This window comes from Otolemur garnettii, unplaced genomic scaffold (assembly GCF_000181295.1).
Source record: "Otolemur garnettii isolate 467f Iridium unplaced genomic scaffold, OtoGar3 scaffold00106, whole genome shotgun sequence".
Lineage (NCBI taxonomy): Eukaryota > Metazoa > Chordata > Mammalia > Primates > Galagidae > Otolemur > Otolemur garnettii.
In genome coordinates, this window is record NW_003852501.1 from 957,063 (window position 1) to 978,968 (window position 21,906).

Sequence of the window (21,906 nt, forward strand, 5' to 3'; positions counted from 1 at the left end):
ATTCCCTGTACTGAGGAGTGTGGTTTGGTGACGCGAAGGGAAGGTCAGTTTAGCCAGAGAAGTAGTATTGGGTAAAAAAGATGAAGCCAGTTATAATCACCGTGGCGGGAAGGCTGGGAGCCCATCAGTGGGGGATGACAAAACACAGGAGTGAAGCAGCAGGGACTCAGTTTTTCCTTCACTTTTCCTCCCAAACCTTATCATTAACTCTGAATAATTCAGATAGGCCAGGCAGGTGTCTCTTCCTTGAAACCTGAAGGAATCTAAGAAGCAGACACAGGAGGCAATTTAAATCACAAGATTGGAAGAGAGGAGAATGGAAGACCCTCAAAGGGTAGTGTTTCCCACGCTATTGGTGAAGGAATTTTTCACTCTTTTTAATTTCTCCCTTATCGTGAAATGATACTTTTGGAATGTAAAATGAAAAGAAATTGCTAGAAAGATGAAACAAAACAACGACGCTGCACAAAAGACAAGCTCACATTTTTTAAACTGTAATAAAATGACATTTCAATAAATATAATCAGAACAAATGAGTTAAAATAAAAAAAATGCTCATTGTTAAAAATGTCCATTTAGATAATGAATGAGGAGAATCGATATCACACTCCTAATTTTTTTTTGTCATTTGAGTCTTTACAACTGACAATAAATTGGGACGAAATAGAGCAAAAATTCCTACTTCACCGTAAGAATTTCCCATGTTAGACACTGTACAAACAACATGAATGTCAATATTTAAAGTTGATGTGACAAATGAGTGTATTCCTTGCTTGTTAAATTATCTAGTCGAGGTAGAACCGCTGACATGCTACTTGCAGGAGATAATGCATATCTAATAACACTAGTGGTAGAGAAATCAGTCTCTCAAAAGTATGTTGAAGGGAACAGAAGAGATTTAAAGCAATGTCAGCAAGCTCAGGATATGTACTTTCAACTTTATCCCTAATGAATGAAGCAATGAGTTATTTTCAAAACTCATCTTTAATCCTTTATCAGTAGCCAGGTTCAAAAATTGTCTATAAAGTTATAGTTACATTTGAATTACCTTTCAATATAAGAAATGGATTTTGGATCCATAGCTTTCTCATTTGTATAGCTTATTTTAATGGAAAATGGATATTCCAAATGTTTTATCATATTTATAATTAGTTTCCTTACATTTTGTATATATGCCGCTGAAGTTTTATGGGCTTACTACTTTGTTGCTTTACATGATTTTAGTACTTCACTATTTTTGATTACAAACTCGGTAAATGGGGGATTATACTTCTGGGTAAATGTACTACATTTTAATTTTTTTGGAACTACTTTTCTGATCATTACTATTGTTACCAGACAAAGGGGCCTGGCTGCCTGTCACTGTCCAACACGCAGAGATGGGGGATAGGTCTATCAAGCTTTCTTATCCCAAGGCCAGCCGTTCTGGAGAACAGTGAGAGCAGCCTCTCCAAGACTGTTCTGCACTTCCATTTCCAAAACCATAGTTTTACTGTGTATATATCTTAACTGTTACACTAACCCTTATCCTAAATGATAATAAACAATAATCAACATGACCCATGACCTATTAAAACATTTTGAATCTAAAAGTTAATCTCCTCAATCAATTGTCTTACACTACTCAGGATAACGCATTTTTAAGTTGGAGCCAAATTCACAAAACAAGGATGGAAGACATGAGGTGAAGGTCACATAGGACCTATATCTACCAGACCACTTGTGTCATCTCAGTCCTAGCCTGACTAACTCCATTTTATGCTCACTACATGTGCTTTCACTGTAAGCCCTAACACACTACAGATGCGTGTCTTTCACTGACAAAGTAGGATGATAAGGCTTGTTTTGCCACCAATAATGTAAAGTTAAAAATAAATGACACTCTTTACATCCTTCATGTTCACATGGATGGAGCTGGAAAGTGTTCTTCTTAGCAAAGTATCACAGGAATGGAAGAAAAAGTATCCAATGTACACAGCCCTATTATGAAATTAATTTATAGCTTTCATATGAAATTTATAACCTAATAACAGCTTAAGAATATGGGGAGGAGGGAGGGAGAGGGGAGGGAAGATGGGCGGAGGGAGGGTGATTGGAGGGATCACTTCTATGGTTTATCTTACAGGGGTACAAGTGAATCTTTCTACGAGTAGAATATGAACGTCTTAACACAATAAGAAAATGACATGAAGGCTATGTTAACCAGTTTGATGAAAATATTTCAAATTGTATGTGAAAACACCACACTGTACCCCAGAATTGCATTAATGTACATAGTTAGCATTTAATTAAAAAAAATAAATGACACTAATTTTACTTGCCTAATTTAGCTATGAATTTCAAAAAAACAGGCCCAAATAAAAATGAAAATGTAAAAGTAACAAGTTATAAAATAAATATTTCTCTTTTTGAGTTTCAAGTGACAAACGAACCTTCACATTTCATTCATTGTAATGTGGTCCTACTGTGCATGACCAGCACACAGCCACCTGCAACTCACCAAGCATGTTGGAGAACACCTAAACTGTTCTGTGCTCTATTTAACAAGAGATGGCCGATGATCACGTGCCTGAGTACTGCTGAAATGTCAAATTGTTACAAAGACTGCTAAATGCTGACTCTTTATTTTTATACTTATCTCCTTCTGGACTAAGCACAAGCAGTTTGCAGACTGGTGTGATCCAAGGACCACACTTTGAATAGCATTACTCTAGAGCTATGGTCCCCAACCCCTGGGCCAACCAGTAGTCCACGACTCCCCCTCCACATTCCGTCTGCTGCCCCCTGCCCCCAGATCCCCCACTCTCATCTGTGGAAAAACTGTCTTCCACAGAAAAATTGTCTTCCATGAAACTTAGGAACTGGGCCATGCAGGAGGAGGTAAGTGCTGGGCCATCTTGTGAAACAGCTTTATCTGTATGTATAGCCACCCATCATTCGGATCATGGGCCGAGCTAGCTCCCCCACCCCCACCCATGAAAAACAGTCTTCCATGAAACCAGTCCCTGGTGCCAAAAATGTTAGGGACTGCTGCTCTAGGGAACATGCTTATTAAAAGGACTAGCAGGGAGAGAATGGGTAAAGGAGTTTATGAAGTAACAGAAGGAAGTAGAGCAAGGAGACCAGGAATTTGTGGAAAAGTAGGGAATTTTTAAGAAAGAGGAAGTGGTTAACTGTGTTGACTGCAACAAAGGTCAAGTAAATTGAGGGCCAAAAAGAAGCCATTGAGTTGACAATTAGGATATTAGAGACATTTGAAGGAGTAATTTCAGTAGAGTGCTGGTGGTGGTAGAGAAGAGAGCAAGCTAGCAGGCTGAGGGACTGAGGAAGAAGAAAGAACCCAGGAGGGCTCACTTACTGTGTGCCAGGAAATATAATGGCCACTTTGCATAACTGTCTTATTTAATCCTAGAAACAGCCCTTCTGAGAAGCTAGTTAAGAAATAGAAATAGTGTGGTAGCTTGGGGGTGCAAAAACATGGAAGGAAGTCTTTTTAGTCCAATGGAGACTGCCCCCCAAAGTTTTAACATCACTGAAGGAGTCTCAAGCTGAAGAGAACTCCCTCTCTATACAGAAAATCTAAGAAAGATTTTTTCTTTTGTCTTACAACAATCTTTTTAAAATTACTATGCAGGTTGGAGGAGATAGGGAGAAGCTTCTTTTAAGAATCTAGAGGTTTCTAATGCTTCTTTAAAGTACAACAGAAAATGACAGGGGAATGTAAAAATTTTGATTAACTCAATTCCTCCTGAGTTGTGTGTAAGGAAAATACATTTTAAATGCTAGGGATGACAGTTAAATTAATCCATGGTAAAGTAAATCGAGAAATCTCTCTTTGACTTGTCATAACTGTAAAACGATAAATTCACGTATTGATGAATTGGGTTTAAATAAAACAACTCATCTACATGTGAAGCGTTTTTCTTCAGTTTCCAGAACTTTCCTCTGCTCTCTCGTCCTTACTTTCAGCAACTGTGTGCCCAACACTATGCTAGGTACTAAGGCAACAATGATGCCAAAGGTATAGTCTCTATCTTGAAAGGCCTCACAGGAGAAATTTGAACACTCATGATGCTTTCTGGCTCAGGCAACTGAAAACGTCACTTCAGCAGAGTTCAGCTCCAGGGTTTGTCAAATTGGAGTCTCAGTTATGTTAGGAAGGACCCAGATTCTTTTGATATTCCTATGGCATCAACCTCAGCCTTTCTGTCTTCTCTGTAGGTCAACTTGCCTCAGGTTACAACAGCTGCAGCAACTGCAAGCCTCTTATGCTCACAACAATAGTTAAGGGGGAGAACTATGTCATTCTGTATCTCCTGTTATCAGGCTCTCAGCAGACTATTCTTTATCTTCCAAAGGTCAAAACTGCATCCTGAGCTCTTTCCTAAACGAATCCTGAGCAAGGTGAATAGGACCACCACTTTGATTGTATTCATTCTCTGTAGCTGGACCTAGACCTGGGCCCTACCTCCTGACAAACATTTGGCTCTCAAGAGAGGGTTTCTGAAGTTAGGCGAGACTGGCTGTTGAGCAGGTCAGTGTTTGTCAAGCCTTTACACGTCCTGACATATGCTATGGTATAGGGAGAATGATAAATCATAGTACAACTTGCAACCCAGGAGGCTTGCAGTCATGATTTGCTTGAAGGTTCCTGCTGCCTCAGACCCTGCTCAGCTGTTGCAGGATAGGCATCTACAGCAGAACACAACAGTATTTCACTCACAGCACCTCAACTGGGGAATGCTGACTGGGGCAATCAACAGTGTTTACCAAAGAGAGAAAAATGTGTACTCAAACTAGACAATCTATCAATATAAGTACTAAGAGATAGACACACAGCTTCTAAACCAATGTTTGTTGGTGGCAGTTTCAGTAAGCTCTTTTCTGATGTCTTTGTGCCTTTGAACATGCTGCTTCTCTTGCCATTCTTTTCTGCCACAATTTAGTGGATAAGTGGAGTCAAACATAACGTGGGTTCAAGTTGAAGTCCTCTGCTATCCTATCAGCTCTGGGATTTTCAACAAATTAACTCTTCCGAGCCTGTTCCCCCATCTGCAGACATGGAATGCTAACACTACCCATTTTAAAGGGCCGTGTTTGAGGATTAAATAAGACAATTATGTAAGGTGGCCAGCACGTTTCTTGGTACATAGATAAGTGAGCCCTCCTTAAATGTTAGGTTCGCCTGGCAAACTTCTATTTAAAACTGCCACTGCTTCTCCGAAAATCTCCCTTAAGACTTTTCAAAGGTGCCTCCGTTTTTACACCTCTATTAAGACTTTTCATTACACTATAATCTGTTCATTGCCCAGTCACCCCTTCCCTAACCAGTGACTCCTCCAAACGCCAGTAATTGCCCTACGTTTTGTGTCTCCTAGAGACTGGCAAATTTCGGCACCTTATTCGGCGGCCCTTGTTTGTTTTTGTTTTGGCAGACTTTGCTTAACGGACTGGGCGGGAGGAGCGTGGTGGAGGCGGCGCCGCCGCCCGCGGAGGGAGAGGGGCGTGCCCGCCCGGGGAGCACTCGCCCCGTGGCCCCTGCCGGGCCGGAGCGGCAGCCGGGATCAGACCCCCAGATACGGGCGGGGGCCCGCTGTCACCCACCCGGCTCTTTGTATGGCCCCGTTACAGGCACCCCGGCCTGGAGCGGGGAAGTTTCGGGTAGAAACATGTCCAGGCAGCGGCGGATGCCTGCGGGAAGGCGCCTGGACCTCGGCCCGGCCTCCTGCCCAGCCCGCGCTCCCTGGCACCCCGGCCCGCGCACCACCCAGCGCCCCGGTCCCCCCCAGACGCCGGCGGGCCCGGGAGCCTCGCGGACGTGACGCCGCGGGCGGAAGTGACGTTTTCCCGCGGTTGGACGCGGCGCTCGGTTGCCGGGCGGGGGAGGGCGCGTCCGGTTTTTCTCAGGGGACGTTCAAATTATTTTTGTAACGGGAGTCGAGCGAGGACGGGGCGTGCCCGACGTGCGCGCGCGTCGTCCTCCCCGGCGCCCCTCCGCCGCTCGCTGGCTCCTGCCGTGGGAAGGCGTCATGCCGCCCAAAACCCCCCGAAGAGCGGCCGCTGCAGCCGCCGCCGCTGCCGCCGAACCCCCGGCGCCGCAGCCGCCCCCTCCTGAGGAGGACCCGGACCAGGACAGTGGCCCCGAGGACTTGCCTCTGGCCAGGTGAGCAAGCGGAGCCGCCGCCGCCGCGGCCGGCACGCGGAAAGGGCGCCCCGAGGGTGCGGCAGGCGGGTGCCGCGGCTGCTAGGCGGGGGCGCATCCTCGCGGGGGCCGGGTCCCGGCGGCGGGAGGGTCCCTCGCTGGCGCACCGCTGCCGCGGAGCGTCTGGAGGACGGTGACAGGGTTCTGGGTTCGTGAGCGAGGGGAGGAAAGCCGGGAGGGGGTCTTGGCTGCAGCTTGACAGGTGTCGGGCGGGTGGGTCTCGGGTCCCTGAGCGAAGTGACAGGTGCAGTCCTTCCTCTTCGGAGATCGAGCTTTGGAGGCGGCGGGTAATTGCGAGCCTCTGTCAAACGCAACAAAATAAAACTAAAAATCCAAAAATGAGTGGTGTCTGTTGGAGAGTTTTTCACCGTTTAAGATCTGGAGTACTCCAGTGGTCGTTGAGTTTCTGTTTTGGTCTCCCGCGATGCAACAGTTGGAAATATTTTCTTCTGGGCGTGCACTGCATTTGAAAGCCCAGTCCCGGGAGGGGCCAACCAGAAAAGCCTTGGATGTGTAGTGCAGTGCCCTGGGTATCAGTTGCCCACAGTTGTGGGGTTCCCTTACAACAATGCTATCAGGCCTCGGGGACTCAGAACCATCTGTAGTGACTGGTGGAGCCATAACTCTTTAGAGGAACTGGTTTTATGGGCAGAAGTTTCATGAGACTTTTTAACACAAGTGCTAGAAAGTTTCTAAACTTTTTCTTTTTTTCCCTGTTTGATAGGCAGCCTCAGCATTCATGGCCTTATTATTTCTTCCATTTTGCCTTTTGGCTGATCCAGCAAAGATCCTCGTGTTCCCTCTTCTGGGTTTTGCTTTTGGTACAAAATTAGTAGTGGTCTGTGCTCACGTGGAACTTTTTTCCGCCTTACTAAGTAAATTGGAATTTAAGAAAGTCATTGTAGATGCTGTAGAACTAGACAGGGGAATTATTTATTGTATCGCAACATTTTTTTTCTTGATTGTACTATATAGTTAAATAGCTAAGATGGAAATAGTATAATTGTCATTATTTTTGTCAGCACTTGTTCTACTGAGACTCATTTCTGTCCCTCCCTGTTTTTTGCTCCCTTCTAGTGCAATCACCAAATCCATTTTACCCTCTCTCATTTCTTTCCATTCACAGACGGAAACAGAATTCAGGACAAGTTGTAAAAGATTAAAATAGGATTTTTGGAAATGGCTTGTGGAGGGCTATTAAAAATTCATATATTTAAGTGGATTATCTTACAGGTCAATTAAAAAACATACTAGTAAAGAAAACTACACCTGGAGGATGTTTTAGAAAAAGACACCACTAAAGTTTCTGATTGAATTCTGATATATCCAATACTTCAAAGTTTCCCCTTGGAAAGAACAATATTCTAAGAAATTCCACTTTATGTACGCAACTTTGAAAGCACTCTTGGTCATTGTAGAGCCATTAGGAATATTGAAGTTTGAGTCATTGTCTAAGAAAGTAAAGACTTTCATTTTTTAACACATTATTTTATATATTAGAGCTATCAAAAGTTCTCTCATATGGCTCCTCACCTGTAGCTCAAGTGGCCAAGGCGCCAGCCACGTACACCTGAGCTGACGGGCTCCAATCCAGCCCAGGCCCACTAAACAACAAAGATGACTGCAACCAAAAAATAGCTGGGTGTTGTGGCGGGCACCTATAGTCCCAGCTACTTGGGAGGCAGAGGCAGGAGAATCGCTTGTGCCCAGGAGTTGGAGGTTGCTGTGAGTTGTGATGCCATGGCACTCTATCCAGAGTGACAGCTTGAGGCTCTGTCACCAAAAAAAAAAAAGTTCTCTTGTAAGATATGTTCTTTTCTTGAATATCCATACCCACAAAGTGTTTTATTAACGTGAATAAGCCAACTTTGAAGTTAACTACTGCTTGGCAGTCTGAGGCTGAAAAACTTGCTTGGGGATATACTCAGGGCCCAGTCCAACTGTACTTCCAGGGACAGTCCATTTCTACCTTGAGAGTTGAGATCTTATTTCTGTTGTATTATCTCAGGCCTAAGTGAGAAACTCTTAGTAGGAACAGCATAGCACCTTCATTGTTAAAGTAATCAAAAGTTAATTAAATTTTGATTCAGGGATGGCGGTGGCATTAGTCATAGCTACTCAGGAAGCTGAGGTGGTAAGGATCACTTGAGTTGAGGAATTTAAGACCAGCCTGGGCAACACAGAAGGATCCCATATTAAAAAAAAAAAAAAAGAGTTAATTATGTTTTGAAGGAGGAATTGGCAATCTAGAAAAATGGTCAAGGGTAGTATTTTTTGTTTTATATCATGGTTTACAAAACCTTTTACTAGGCTGTGACCTCAGGTGAGTGCTTTAACCTCTCTGATTTGGTAGGCGTTTGCAAATGTCTGCTTTTATAGATGAGAGTCCTTGCCTAATAAGGCTGATAATGGTGATTCAGTGAAACTATACATCAAAGGTACGTTGTATAGGGTCATAGTAAATACTCAAAATTATTAATTATTCCTTATATTGTTACTATAATTAGATGTCAGATAGACATTAAATGAATAAGAAGAGATTATCCTGCAAGAACTTACCAAATGACTGTCTTGGTTAAGGAGAAAGGGCAGAAATAAGCAACACAATAATTTATATCAAGGTCATAATCCATCAGGTAACAAATATGCAACATTGATGAGTAGACCACAGTTTAACAAAGTCACTGGCATTGAATTGATTGTGCAATATTATCTATGGGCTTTTATATTCTTATTATTATCCCAGTTTTCTAATCAACTTTAGCTATTATACCTTCATAGAGCTATGTGCTGCCCTGAAATATATTTGGTTCACTATGCCAGCAAATATTTTTCATAGTGTGGTGTCCTTATTTTGGAAAAATCTTGAAAAAGATAAACATATGTTCAAATTCTAAGTGTAATTTTTTTCCAAGATAAAACAAGATCTTAAAATACTTAGTGATTGATGTTCTCTTTCAGAGTAGTCCTATTGTGTGAAAACTTTTGAAATAAATGTTTACTTAATATGTTTGACTTGTAAGTGTGTACCTATCATATGATTATTTTCGTTTGGTAGGCTTGAGTTTGAAGATACTGAAGAACCTGATTTTACTGCATTATGTCAGAAATTAAAAATAACAGATCATGTCAGAGAAAGAGCGTGGTTAACTTGGGAGAAAGTTTCTTCTGTGGATGGAGTATTGGTAAGGACATTCTTAAAATTTTTTAAAAAGTTTTATTCTCATTTTAAAAATAATTTCAAGTCATTATAGAAAATTTGGAAGACAGAAAAATATAAAGAAAATAAAAGCTAGTGATAATTCCATTACCTAGAGGAAATTTACCTCTGATAACATTTACAATGTTTGAAAAAAATCCCCACATAAGCCTCCCACCAAAGTATTTCAAAGCAAATCTTAGTTATCGTATTTTATTCACATGTGGTAAATACTTCATTATCACATAAGGACTTAAAAAAACTCCACTATACCTTATAAAATAATTTTAAATATCTTTTAATATGCAGTCAGTGTTCAGATTTTCTAATTGACTTACAATTAGTTTTGTTTGAATTCAGGATCCTTGATAATGTTTTGAGATATTCTTTCCATTTTTTTCTTGCCATATGTGTATATGTATATATAAAATAACAATAGTAAATAATTACTAGTGTTTTATATGGAGTGGGGGAGGATTATGAACACTTTGCAAGTAACCTAGTTAAAAATCCCTCAAGGTATTGAAATATAAAAATCTTTTATTTTACATGTAAAATGTGAAATCTTCATTTTTACAGATGAAGCCACTGAAGTACAATGAGGTTAAGTAACTTGAACAAGTTATCATTTGGATGTATTTAATTACTGTGTTGCTATTATAGGACAAAGTAGTATTTTCCCAATGTTTCTGGTTGTGTGCTGGAGGAAGACAAGAAAGGGATTTCATGTTACTTCTGGGATTGGTAGTATACTCTTGAAGAGTATGACAGAAATGTCCTATTACAATACAACAGACATTTTCCTTGAAATATTATTTTTGGTGATAGTTAAGTTTTTGAGGGTTGACCCAAGAATCTAGCCTTCATTTATACCACAATTTCTTAGGGAGGATGTGATGGAGTGTATTGTGCGAAGTGAATGCCGTGACAGAATGAACCTGTTTCCAGTGCAGCTATTTTAGTGGTAGTTGTCTGTCTTCTTTGAAACAAGAGGAATGTAGTAGCATGGGGAACCCTTTTTGACAATTGGAAGAAGGTAGTGTTTATTGGAATAGAGGATGGCTAAATGTGAAGATTTAGAGTGAACTGATTCAAGTCTCACATATATTGTTCACTAGCTCCATTATCCTGAACATGTTACTGAAAACTTCCACGCCTCAGTTTTCTTCATTGTAAAAGGAGCTCACAGTAATTTCTGGATCTTGGAATTATTATACAAGGATTAAATAAATTTTAATGTGTATAAAGCCTTTATTAGAGTCAATTAGTGCTTATATTAGGTCATGGAAGCAGAATAATTTCGCATAAGAACTATCCCAGAAAATTTTACCATTTGTATTATTTTTTTCTTTAGGAGAGCTTAGGAATCAGTTATCATGGTTGAATTTTTAAATGCATGTGTGGTAATTTTAATATGGTAATTTTGTTAATATTCAACATGGCTAATCATTAGGGAAATGCAAATTAAAACCACAATGAGATACGACTTTAATTCCTGTTAGAATGGCTTTGATTAAAACGTCTATAAACAATAGATGCTGGTGTGGATGCAGGGAGAAAGGAACACTTATAACCCTGTGGTGGTCCTGAAAATTAGTACAACCTCTATGGAAAGCACTATGGAGATTTCTCAGAGAACTTAAAGTAGGTCTGTCATTCAATTCAGCATTCCCACTACTGGGTGTTGCCCCCAAAGAAAATAATCCATTTTATCAAAAAGACCTCTCTCAAATGTTTACTCCAGCACAATTTACAATTGCAAAGATGTGTAATCAACCCAAGCGCCCATCAGTTTATGAGTGGATTAACAAAATGTCGTGTATGTATACTATGGAACGCTACTCAGCCATTAAAAGGATGAATTAATGCCTTTTGCCACAATTTGGATGGAATAAGAAATTATTATCTTAAGTGAATACTTCAAGAATGGAAAAACAACTACCACGTGTGGGTACTACCTAACAGGTACAGTGAACAGTGTTCAGGTGACACAGCCCTGACTCAAGGCATGTAACAAAAACATTTGTACCTCCTTAATATTTTGAAATAAACACAAAACAAACCAAAAACATGCTTACTTTTAAATTTTTTAGAGTCAGAAAAGTTGTGTATGTGTATATGAAAGCATATATTAATCTTTTTTGAGGAAAAAGTTTATGGTGTCTTGTCTAGAAAGCTGTTGAGTTCTTTTTCATAAACATTTAATAAGGTATAACAAAGATTAGATTTGTTCATAATGTTAAGTTACATTCATGCTGCTTATATCTTATGAATAAGGGACTTTCCATTAAGAAATTGGCCAGGAGTGCTGTTCACATTGTGACTTAAGGTGGTGAATCAGTTGTTAGAATGTTGGTTTTCTTTTTGCATCATGAATAGCAGCGTGGTAGAATGGAAAAGGCCAGGGACCTCCAGGCAGAAAACTTAGACTGCAATTATATGAGGTCTGACAATTAAGTTTGTGAACTCATGTTACTATGGTCACCTTCAAAGTATTCCCACTGGGAACCTATGCACTGACACCAGAACATAGTTCACCCTTCAAAGCAGTTTTGGAAGTCTTTGTGGAATGGCCATCAGAAAGAATTTTTGTCTTCTGGCACACAAATACATTCAGTAATAATAATGAATACCACTCATCAAGACACTGCCACATGTCAACACAGACACAGCTGTGAGACATGATATACCAAGGTTATGAAACTATACCAAGTAGTTTGTAGAGTACTACCAATGTAAGCACATGGTGGCAAATTTGTGAACTTTGTGCGAAGATAGACCTTGTGCAATGACAACCCTGATAGTCTTTCCAGAAAAAGAGCTCCAAAATTGCTTTGACAGATGAATTAGGTGCTGGCATCAGTGCATTCTCAAGGCGAGTACTTCAAAGGTGACCATAGGGATATTCAGCAGTAAGGTTTGTAGCACTTTTTGGAGGATGAGTTAATGAACTTAATTATCAGACTTCATAATGTAGTTCTGTGATTTTAAGCAAATTAGCTAATTCTCTGAGTCTCTTTGCTCATCTGTAAGGCAGAAATGACGTCTGAATGTCAACCTCATAGGGTTTTTGCATTGTATATAATATATACCATACATGTACATGTGCATATATTTCAGAGAAATATATTGCTCTTAATAGAGCCACTACATGTTTTTGTGATAGTCATTATATTAAAAAAATATAGTAATGTGTTACTGCTTAATGAGGGAGGTATATTCTGAGAAATGCATTGTTAAGGGATTTTGTAATTATGTGAAGATCATAGAGTGTACTTACACAAACCTAGATGGGATAGCCTGCTACACACCTAGGCTACATGATATGGCCTATTGCTTCTAGCCTATGACTTGGACAGCATGTTACTTTACTGAATATTGAAGACATTTAGTAACACAATGCCAGTTTGCTTCCATTCCTTCTCTTTTGGACTTTGTTCTGTTTTCATGTATTTTACTTGTATGTATTAGAAATCCAGTAATACATTGTTGTTATTTTTGCTTTAAATGTATATTAATTTTAAAAGAGATTTAAATAATAAAAATTTTATATCCAGTGCTTCTCATTTTTGTGTAAATCCAGATTTTTTTTTCCAGCATCATTTTCCTTCTGTTTGAAGGATTTTTTCTTAACTTTCTTTATAGTTTATGTCTGGTGATAAAGAACTTCTTTAGCATTTATATATGTCTAAAAAAGGTTTTATGGCTTGATGTCAGTAGCACAGTGGTTATGGCACCAGCCACATACACCGTGGCTGGTGTATGAAATCGGCATGGACCAGCTAAACAACGACAACTGCAACAAAAATAAGTAGCTGGGCGTTGTGGCGGGTGCCTGTAGTCCCAGCTACTTGGGAGGCTGAGGCAAGAGTATCACTTACACCCAAGAGTTTGAGGTTGCTGTGAGTTGTGACATCATGGCACTCTACTGCCGGCAACATAGACTCTGCCTCAAAAAAAAAAAAAATTTTTTTTTTTTAAAAAGTTTTTATTTTGCCTTTGTTTTTGAAAGCCATTTTGCTGGTCAGAGCATTGTAGCTTGATTTTTTTCCTTCCCTTCCCAATATTTTAAAGATGTTGCTCAATCATTGTTTCTAAAGAGAAATCTGCTGCCATCTTATCTTTGTCCTTCTGTGTGTACTGTGTCTCATTTTAGGATTTTTCTCCTCATCATTCTCCTCAAAGTACTGAAAGTTGACCTTCCATGTGATCCCACAATCCCATTACTAGGTATCTACCCAAAAGGAAAAAAAATTCATTTTACCATTAGGACATTTGAACTTGAATGTTTATAGCAGTTCAATTCACAATCACAAAGTTGTGGAAACAACCCAAGTGCTCATCTACCTATGAATAGATTAATAAACTGTGGTATATGTAGGCCATGGAGTACTATTCAGCTATAAAAAAGATGAGAGACTCTGTGTCGTTCCTATTTACCTGGAAGGATTTGGAGAACACTCTCCCAAGTAAAGTATCACAAGAATGGAAAAGCAAGCATCTGTGTGCATAATACTAAGTTGAAACTAGATTAACAATTATAGGCCCACATGAAAGAAAAATAATTAAATTCAAGGAAGAAAAATAGGGGGAGAGAGTTTGGTAAGTTCCCACCTAATGGGTATAATGTATGGGTATATGGCATACTTCTTGGGTGTAGGACACAACAGCAACTTGGACTATACCTTAAAAACCCAAACAATGTAACCTAATTGTATATACCTTCATATTAATCCAAAATTAAAAATAAAAGAAGCAACAGATTAGATTTTCTCTAGCTTGAATACAATTATAAGTGTTTTTAATGTCCATATATGGTAATTCTGTGCCTAAATTTTTCAATTTTGATTCACTGATTATTATCTTCATTGTGGTTTATATTTTCCTGTTTTTTTGTGCACCTGAAAATTTTCTTTTTTATTGGCTGCCATACTTTGTAAGTTTTACCTATGTTGTATATTTTTGTATTCCTATATAAATATATATATATTTTTATTTTTTTGAGACAGAGTCTTGCTCTGTTACTCTGGATTATGGTGTCTGCATCCTTATAGCTCACAGCAACCTCAAACTCTTGGGCTCAAGCAATCCTCCAGCTTTAGCCTCCTAAGTAGCTGGGACTACAGGTACATGCCATCATGTCTGGCTAATTTTTTCTATTTTTGATAGAGATGAGGTCTCACTCTTAACTCAGGCTGCTCTCAAACTCTGATATCAAGCGATCCTGCCACCTGGGCCTCCCAGAGTGCTAAGATTAAGGGCACGAGCCACCATGCCCAGCCTCCTATAGGTATTATCAAACTTTGTTCTAGGATATGGTTAAGTTTCTTGGGAACAGTTTGTTACTTTCAAAAGTCTTACTTTTGAAGTTTATTAGATGTAGTAATAAATTGGTAAACCCACTAGTAAGGGTTTAGTGTAGGGCAGGATTCTCAACCATGGCACTATTGGTATTTTGGGCTAAATAATTTTTGTTTCAGGGGCTATCCTGTGCAATGTAGAATGTTTAGAAGCTTCATCCCTGGCCTCAACCAGTGGTGTTTTTGTTGTGAGAGCAAAATAATCTGACATTGCTAGATGTCCCCTGAGGAGCAAAATCACCCTTAGTTGAAATCACTTGTCTGGGGTCAAATCTTCATTATTGAGGTACAATCTTTCCCTTTAATGTCTATCCCTTTTATTATGAGATTTTTACCCTCATTGGATGTTGGGGATAGGCACTATTCTCAGCCTGAATATTCCTTCTAATCCTTTCTAGTGGTTATTAGCCTGGCCTCATTCATTTCTGTACCTACACGTGCTGATCAGCACTCAGTGGACTACTTGAGGGTAGTAATCCTTTGGAGATTTCTGAAGTTCTTTCTCTTGATCCATGGTCAGACACCCTAGTGTCATTGTGCCACTGGCCTCCTCTTTCTGAAGATCTTTTCTCTATGCAGCTCTCTTCTTTTTGGTACTCTGCACTGTGAACTCTAGCTTCTTTGACGTCCCTGAACTTCCAGTTCCGTCTAGCCCATCCAGAAGGAGCATTGTCCTCTCTTTGGTTTTGCCCACCTTGCACTGCTGCCAGAAATCTTTCCCCAGTTAAATTAGAGTATAGCCTATGGTGTATGGTTGCTGTTTATAGGTTATTACTCTGCTTCATTGCCTAATGTCTAGTGTCTGGACTTGTTTCATGTTTTTCTCTTGGCTTTTTAATTGTTCCAGGCTAAGCAGTAGATCTGGTCAGTGTTATTTCATCATAACTTAAAGCAGAAATCCTCAGTTAAATATTTTTCATGATTTTTTGCACCCTGTCATATCAATACCTCCCACCAGTGTATTACAGTTGTTAAAATTGGTGAGCCTACATTGAAACAATCTTATAACCCCCAGTCCATAGTTTATATCAGGGTTCACTCTTAGTGTTGTACATATTACGGATCTTGACACGGTATCATACAGAATAGTTTAACTGCCCTGAAGTCCCCTCTGCTATGCCTGTTCATACTGCCCTCCCTCCAACTATTGGCAACCACTGATGTTTTTTATTGTCTCCTTACTTTTGCCTTTTCCAGATGTCATAATTAGAATCATATGGTATGTAGCTTTTTCAGATTGACTTCTTTCACTTACTAATATGCATTTAAGTTTCTTCCATATATTTTCATAGTTTGATGGCGCATTTCTTTTTAGTGCTGAGTAATATTCCCTAATCTAGATGTACCATTCCAGATGACGGAATATTATTTCTTCTTCTTTTTTTTTTTGCAGTTTTTGGCTGGCACTGGGTTTGAACCCGCCACCTCTGGCATATGGGGCCAGCACCCTACTCCTTTAAGCCACAGGTGCCGCCCAGAATATTATTTCTTTATCCACTCATCTACTGAAGGGCATCTTGGTTGCTTCCACGTTTTGGCAATCATGAATAAATCTGCCACAAATGTACATGTGCAGGCCCTTTTGTAGACATCATTTTTATGCTCTATGGAGTAAATAGCAAGGAGCATACTTGCTGAATCACATGGTAAGATTATGTTTAGCTTTGTCAGGAATTGCCACACTGTCCCCAAAGGGGCTATACTGTCCTGCATTGCCAAATCAATGAATGAGTTGTTGTACATTCTTCTTAGCATTTGGTGTTGTCAGTGTATCGGTTTTTGGCCTTTCTAATAGGTGTATAGTTGTATTTCATTTGCAATTCTTTAATGGCATATGATGTTGAGCATCTTTCATAAGCTTAGTTACCATCGATATGTATGTTTTGGTGAAGTATCTGTTCAGACCTTTCCCCCTAATTTTAGATCAGGTTGTTTTCTTATTGTTGAGTTTTAAGAGTTCTTTGTATGTTTTAGGTAATAGTTCTTTATCCAATATGTCGTTTGCAAATATTTTCTACCAATCTGTGGCTTGTTGTCTTGTTCTCTTGCCAGTGTCTTTTGCAGAAGTGGAAGTTTTTCAATTTTAATTCAGTCTAGCTTATTGTTATTTTTATTGTGGATCATGTCTAAGATCCCATCACCAAACCCAAAGCCAATTAGATTTTCTCCTGTATCATCTTCTAGGAGTTTTACAGGTTTTAATTTTACATTTAGGTCTCTGATCCATTTTGAATTAATTTTTGTGAAAAGCATTGTAGTCCATGTCTAGATTCTTTTTCTATTTGCATGTGAATGTCCAGTTATTCCAGCACTGTTTATTGAAAAGACAATCTTTTCTCCATTGTATTGCCTTTGCTCCTTGATAGATCAATGGGCTGTATCTATGTAGGTCTGTTTCTAGGCTCTCTAATCTTTTCTGTTGATCCATGTGCCTATTATTTCACCAATACCATACTGCCTTTTTTACTGTAGCTTTATAATAAGTCTTAAAGTTAAGTACTGTCAGTCTTCCAAGTTTGTTCTTCTTCAGTATTATATGAGCTATTCTGGGTCTTTTGCTTCTTTAGGTAAACTTTAGAATTAATTTTTTGATATCCCCAAAATAACCTGCTGGAATTTTGATGGGGATTATGTTGAATCTGTAGATCAAATCAGGAAGACTGACTTCTTGACAATTTTGAGTCTTCTCATTTGATTTTTTTCCATTTCTTTAGTTCTTCGATTTGTTTTATTAGAATGTCATAGTTTTTCTCATGTTATCTTATACTTCCTGATAGATTTTGTTAAATTTATACATAAATATTTTAATATTTTGGATGCTAATGTAAACAGTAATGTGTTTTTATTTCAGATTTCACTTTTTCATTGCTACTGTATAGGAAAGTGATTGACTTTTATATACTAACCTCATATTCTGCAACCTTGATAGAATTGTTTATTACTCCTAACAGTTTTTTGGTGGGTTCTTTAGATTTTCTACATAGACAGTTCTATCATCTGCAAAGGTAGTTTCTTTCTTCCCATTCTATGTCCCTTTTATTTTTACTTTTTTATCTTATTGCATTATTTGGGCTTCCACTATGATGATAAAAGATGACATCTTTGCCATGTCCCTGGTCTTAGTGGCAGAGTATCTAGTTTGTCACCATTAAGTATGATAATTAGCGATAGGTTTTGTATCGATATTCTTTATCAAAATGAGAAAGTTCCCTTCTGTTTGTAGTTTGCTGAGTTTTTCTATTTTTATTTTTATCATGAATGGGTATTGGATTTTGTCAAAGGTTTTTCTGCATCTATTGATACATGTATGCTCTTGTGATTGTTTTTCTTTTTTAGTCTGTTAATGTTATGGATTATATTAATTAATTTGAATATTAAACTAGTCTTTTATACCTGAGATAAATCCCACTTGGTTATGGAATTTTATACACAAACAAAATTATTGGATTTGATTTGCTATATTTTGTTGAGAAGTTTTTGGTGTCCGTTTTTGTGAGAAATATCGATCTGTGGTTTTTTTGTGTTTATTTTTTCTTAGAATGTCTTTGGTTTGGTATGATGGTAATGTTGGCCTCACAGAATGAATTAGGAAGCATTTCTTCTGCTTCTGTCTTCTGGGAAAGATTACGGAGAATTGTTACAATTTCTTCCTTAAATGTTTGGTAAAATTTATTAGTAAATACATCTGCCTGGTGTTTTTTGTTTTGGAAGGTTACTAATGGTTGATTCTGTGATTCTGCTGATTTTATAACTATACATATAGGTTTATTCAGATTTTCTATCTCTTGTGTGAGTTCTGGCAGATTATTGTATCTTTCAAGGAATTGGTCCATTTCATCTAGGTTGTCAAATATGTGGGCACATAATTTTTCATAGTATTCTTTCACTAACCTTTTAATGTCTGAAGATTCTGTAGTTAATCTCTTCTTTCATTTCCATTATTAGAAATTTGTGTCTTTTCTTACACTGGCTAGGAGCTTATTGATTTTATTGATCTTTAACCAGATTTTGGTTTCATTAATTTTCTCGATATCTTATTTTCAATTTTATTGATTTCTGCTCTATATTTTATTATTTCTCTTCTTCTGCTTACTTGGAATTTGATTTATTCTTCTCTTTCTGATTTCCTAAGGTAGAAGCTTAGATTATTGATTGTAGATCTTTCTGTTTTTTAATGCATGCCTTCAGTGTTATAAATTTACCTCTAAGCCCTGCTTTCATTGCATCCCACAAATTTCAACAAGTTATATTTTCATTTTAATTTAGGTCAAAATATTTTAAATAATTTTTTTGAAGTTTCTTCTGTGATCTGTGTGTTATCTAGAAGTATTTTGGGATTTTCCAGGTATCTTTTTGTTATTGATTTCTAGTTTAACTCCACTGCGGTCTGAGAGCGTATGTCTAATGATTTCTATTTTTTAAATTTGTTTAAGTATGTTTTATGGTCCAGAATACAGTTTATTTGGGTGAATGTTCCATGTGAGTTTGAGAAGATTGTGTATTCTACTGTTGTTGAATGAAATAGGTTATAGATGTTGGTTATGTCAAGTTAATTGAAGATGTGGGGGGAAATTTGCACATTTTTCCCTGGTTATCTTTCTAATGTCCATAGGATATGTCATCATATTCCCTCTGATATTGTTAATTTGTGCCTCTTTTTTTCTTGATCCATCTGGCTAGAGTTTATTAATTTTAATTGATTTTTTTAAAAATCAGCTTTTGTTTTCTTACTGTTTTTCTGTCTTCAGTTTTACTGATTTCTGTTATTATATTTCTTTTTACCTTTTGGTTTGGTTTCAATTTCTTCTTTTTTTCCTGTAATTTATGAAGGTGGAAGTCATTGATTGCAACATTTTATTCTTTTCTAATATAAGCATTTAATGTTATAAATTTCCCTCTGAGCACTACCTTAGCTTTATTCAACATATTTTTATATATTGTATTTTCATTTTTATTCAGTTTGAAATACTAATTTCTTTTCTTTTCTTTTTTTTTTTTGAGACAGAGTCTCAAGCTGTTGCCCTGGTGTCACAGCTCACAGCCACCTAAAATTTCTGGGCTTTAGCGATTCTCTTGCCTCAGCCTTCCAAGTAGCTGGGCCTACAGGCACCTGCCACAATGCCCGGCTATTTTTTGGTTGTAGTTGCCATTGTGTTTGGTGGGCCCAGGCTGGATTTGAAACTGCCAGCCCTGGTGTATGTAGCTGGCGTCCTGGCCGCTTGAGCTACAGGTGCTGAGCCTGAAATACTAATTTCTTTTGTCACTTCCTCTTTGAATGGATTATTTAGAAGTACAATGTTTAATTCTCAAATTCTTTTTGATTTTCTTGATATCTTTCCATTATTGACTTATTTAATTTTGTGCTTTTTCAGTTCTTTACAACTCTTTAAAATTTGTTGAAGTTTGTTTTATAGCCTAGAAAATGATTAGTCATAGTGAATGTTCGATGGATACTTAAAAAAGGGTATATTCTATTATTGAGTAGAGCGTTTTGTAAGTGTTTATTGAGTCAAGTTGGATGATCATGTTTCTTAGATCTCCTTTATTCTTACTGATTTTATTTCTGTGTGTTTTACTGACTATTGAGGGAGGAAATTGAAATCTCTTACTGTAGTTAGAATGGTCTATCGCCTTTTAATTTTATCAGTTTTTTTTTTTTTGGCTGGGGCTGGGTTTGAACCTGCCACCCTTGGTATATGGGGCTGGTGCCCTACTACTTGAGCCACAGGCGTTGCCCAGTTCTTTCAGTTTTTGATAAAGGTGTTTTACAGCTTTATTGTTAGGTGCATATCAGATTAGAATTTCTGTACCATCGTAGTGAAATGATGCGTTTATCATTATGTAATGTCTCTCTTTATCTAAATTTATATTTTTTGTTCTGCAATGTCTGTATCTCTATTCCACTTTTCTTGTGATTAATGTTTACATTGTGAATCTTCATTTTGCTTTTAACTTATCTCTGTATTTAATGGGTTTTTGTTTTGTAATCAACATTAAAAAATATTTTTAGCTGAATTTTTCTCACTTTCTTTAGGGTTCCATGTCTCTTCCTGCTTGAGGTAGTATTCATGTTCTTTCTCTCCTTGGAGGTTCCTACCTTTTAGGGAAACCAAATAATCTGAACTATAAGGAAAGGATTTGTTTAGTGCAAGAAAGGGTATGATTTTGTTCCGTATCTGGCTTTGTTCTTGTTGTGAGACTGACAGCAACACGCTTTGTAGCTTTCTGGATTCTAGGAAGAAGTGGAATTACACATTACCATTTGCTTTCTTGTAAAGGTTTACCTTGGTAATTTGTTTTTTGAAAATCTATCCACAGGACTAATTAAAATTATACCAGGGCCATTCTATTTTAAACCTCAGGTTTTTTTTCGCATTGTTTTTCACATCTGTCTTTCCTTTTTGTTACCAGCAGTGCTTGTACATGTGTGTTTTATTGCCTCTCTCTGGCTAGTCTCTTTCATTTTCTCCATTCAGTCCATCCTGTTGCCTGATCTTTTAAAAGGACTAGTTTGCACAGTTGGCCCCACGTTTTATTTTAAAGTTTATTTTTCACTGTTACAACTCCCTCTGAACAGCCTCCACTTTAATACTTTTCTCTCCCCTAGTTATGAAGAAACTAAAGTTCAAACTGCTTCAATATTTGGAGTCTCTATAATCTGGTACTTTAACCTTCCAGTCTTGTTTTATTATTTATTGCTGGCTTCTGACGCCTGTGCTACTCTTTTTATAGCCTATAGACTATAGTGTCCGTATAGTCATACTCTCCTTCTTGGGATACCTTTTTTTCTTTAGCTCAAATTCTGCCTGTTTTTAAAGTCCAATTAAGGTACTTTTTGAAGTGCTTCCTTATCTCTCCAAACCATATTGACCTTTCATAGTTTGATTAGATAATTTTTTGCTGACTCTGCTCATTTTTAAGAGAGAAGCAATATAGTAACATAGTTAAAACCATGCGTACCAGAGTCTAACTGCATTTGAATGCCAGCCACACCAGTCAGTTAAGCTTATTAATGTGTCTGTATCTCAGTTTCCTCATATATAAAATATTAAGATAATGGATATATGAAATGTTAGAACAATTCTAGATACTATAAATATTCAATAAATGTTTGTTAATTTAACTTTTTATCCATCCTTACTTAT

The 21,906-nt window shown here is 37.9% G+C and overlaps 1 protein-coding gene across 1 annotated transcript in view; it reads left to right on the forward strand.

Annotated features, from left to right (window-relative positions):
- Positions 1–5,849: 5,849 nt before the first annotated feature.
- RB1 (RB transcriptional corepressor 1) overlaps positions 5,850–21,906 on the forward strand; it is a 165,961-nt gene continuing 149,904 nt past the window's right edge. The window contains exons 1-2 of the mRNA XM_003796681.3: positions 5,850–6,163; positions 9,261–9,387. Coding sequence (XP_003796729.1) covers positions 6,030–6,163; positions 9,261–9,387 — 261 coding nt within the window. The 5' untranslated portion in view covers positions 5,850–6,029. The remainder of the gene's footprint in view (positions 6,164–9,260; positions 9,388–21,906) is intronic.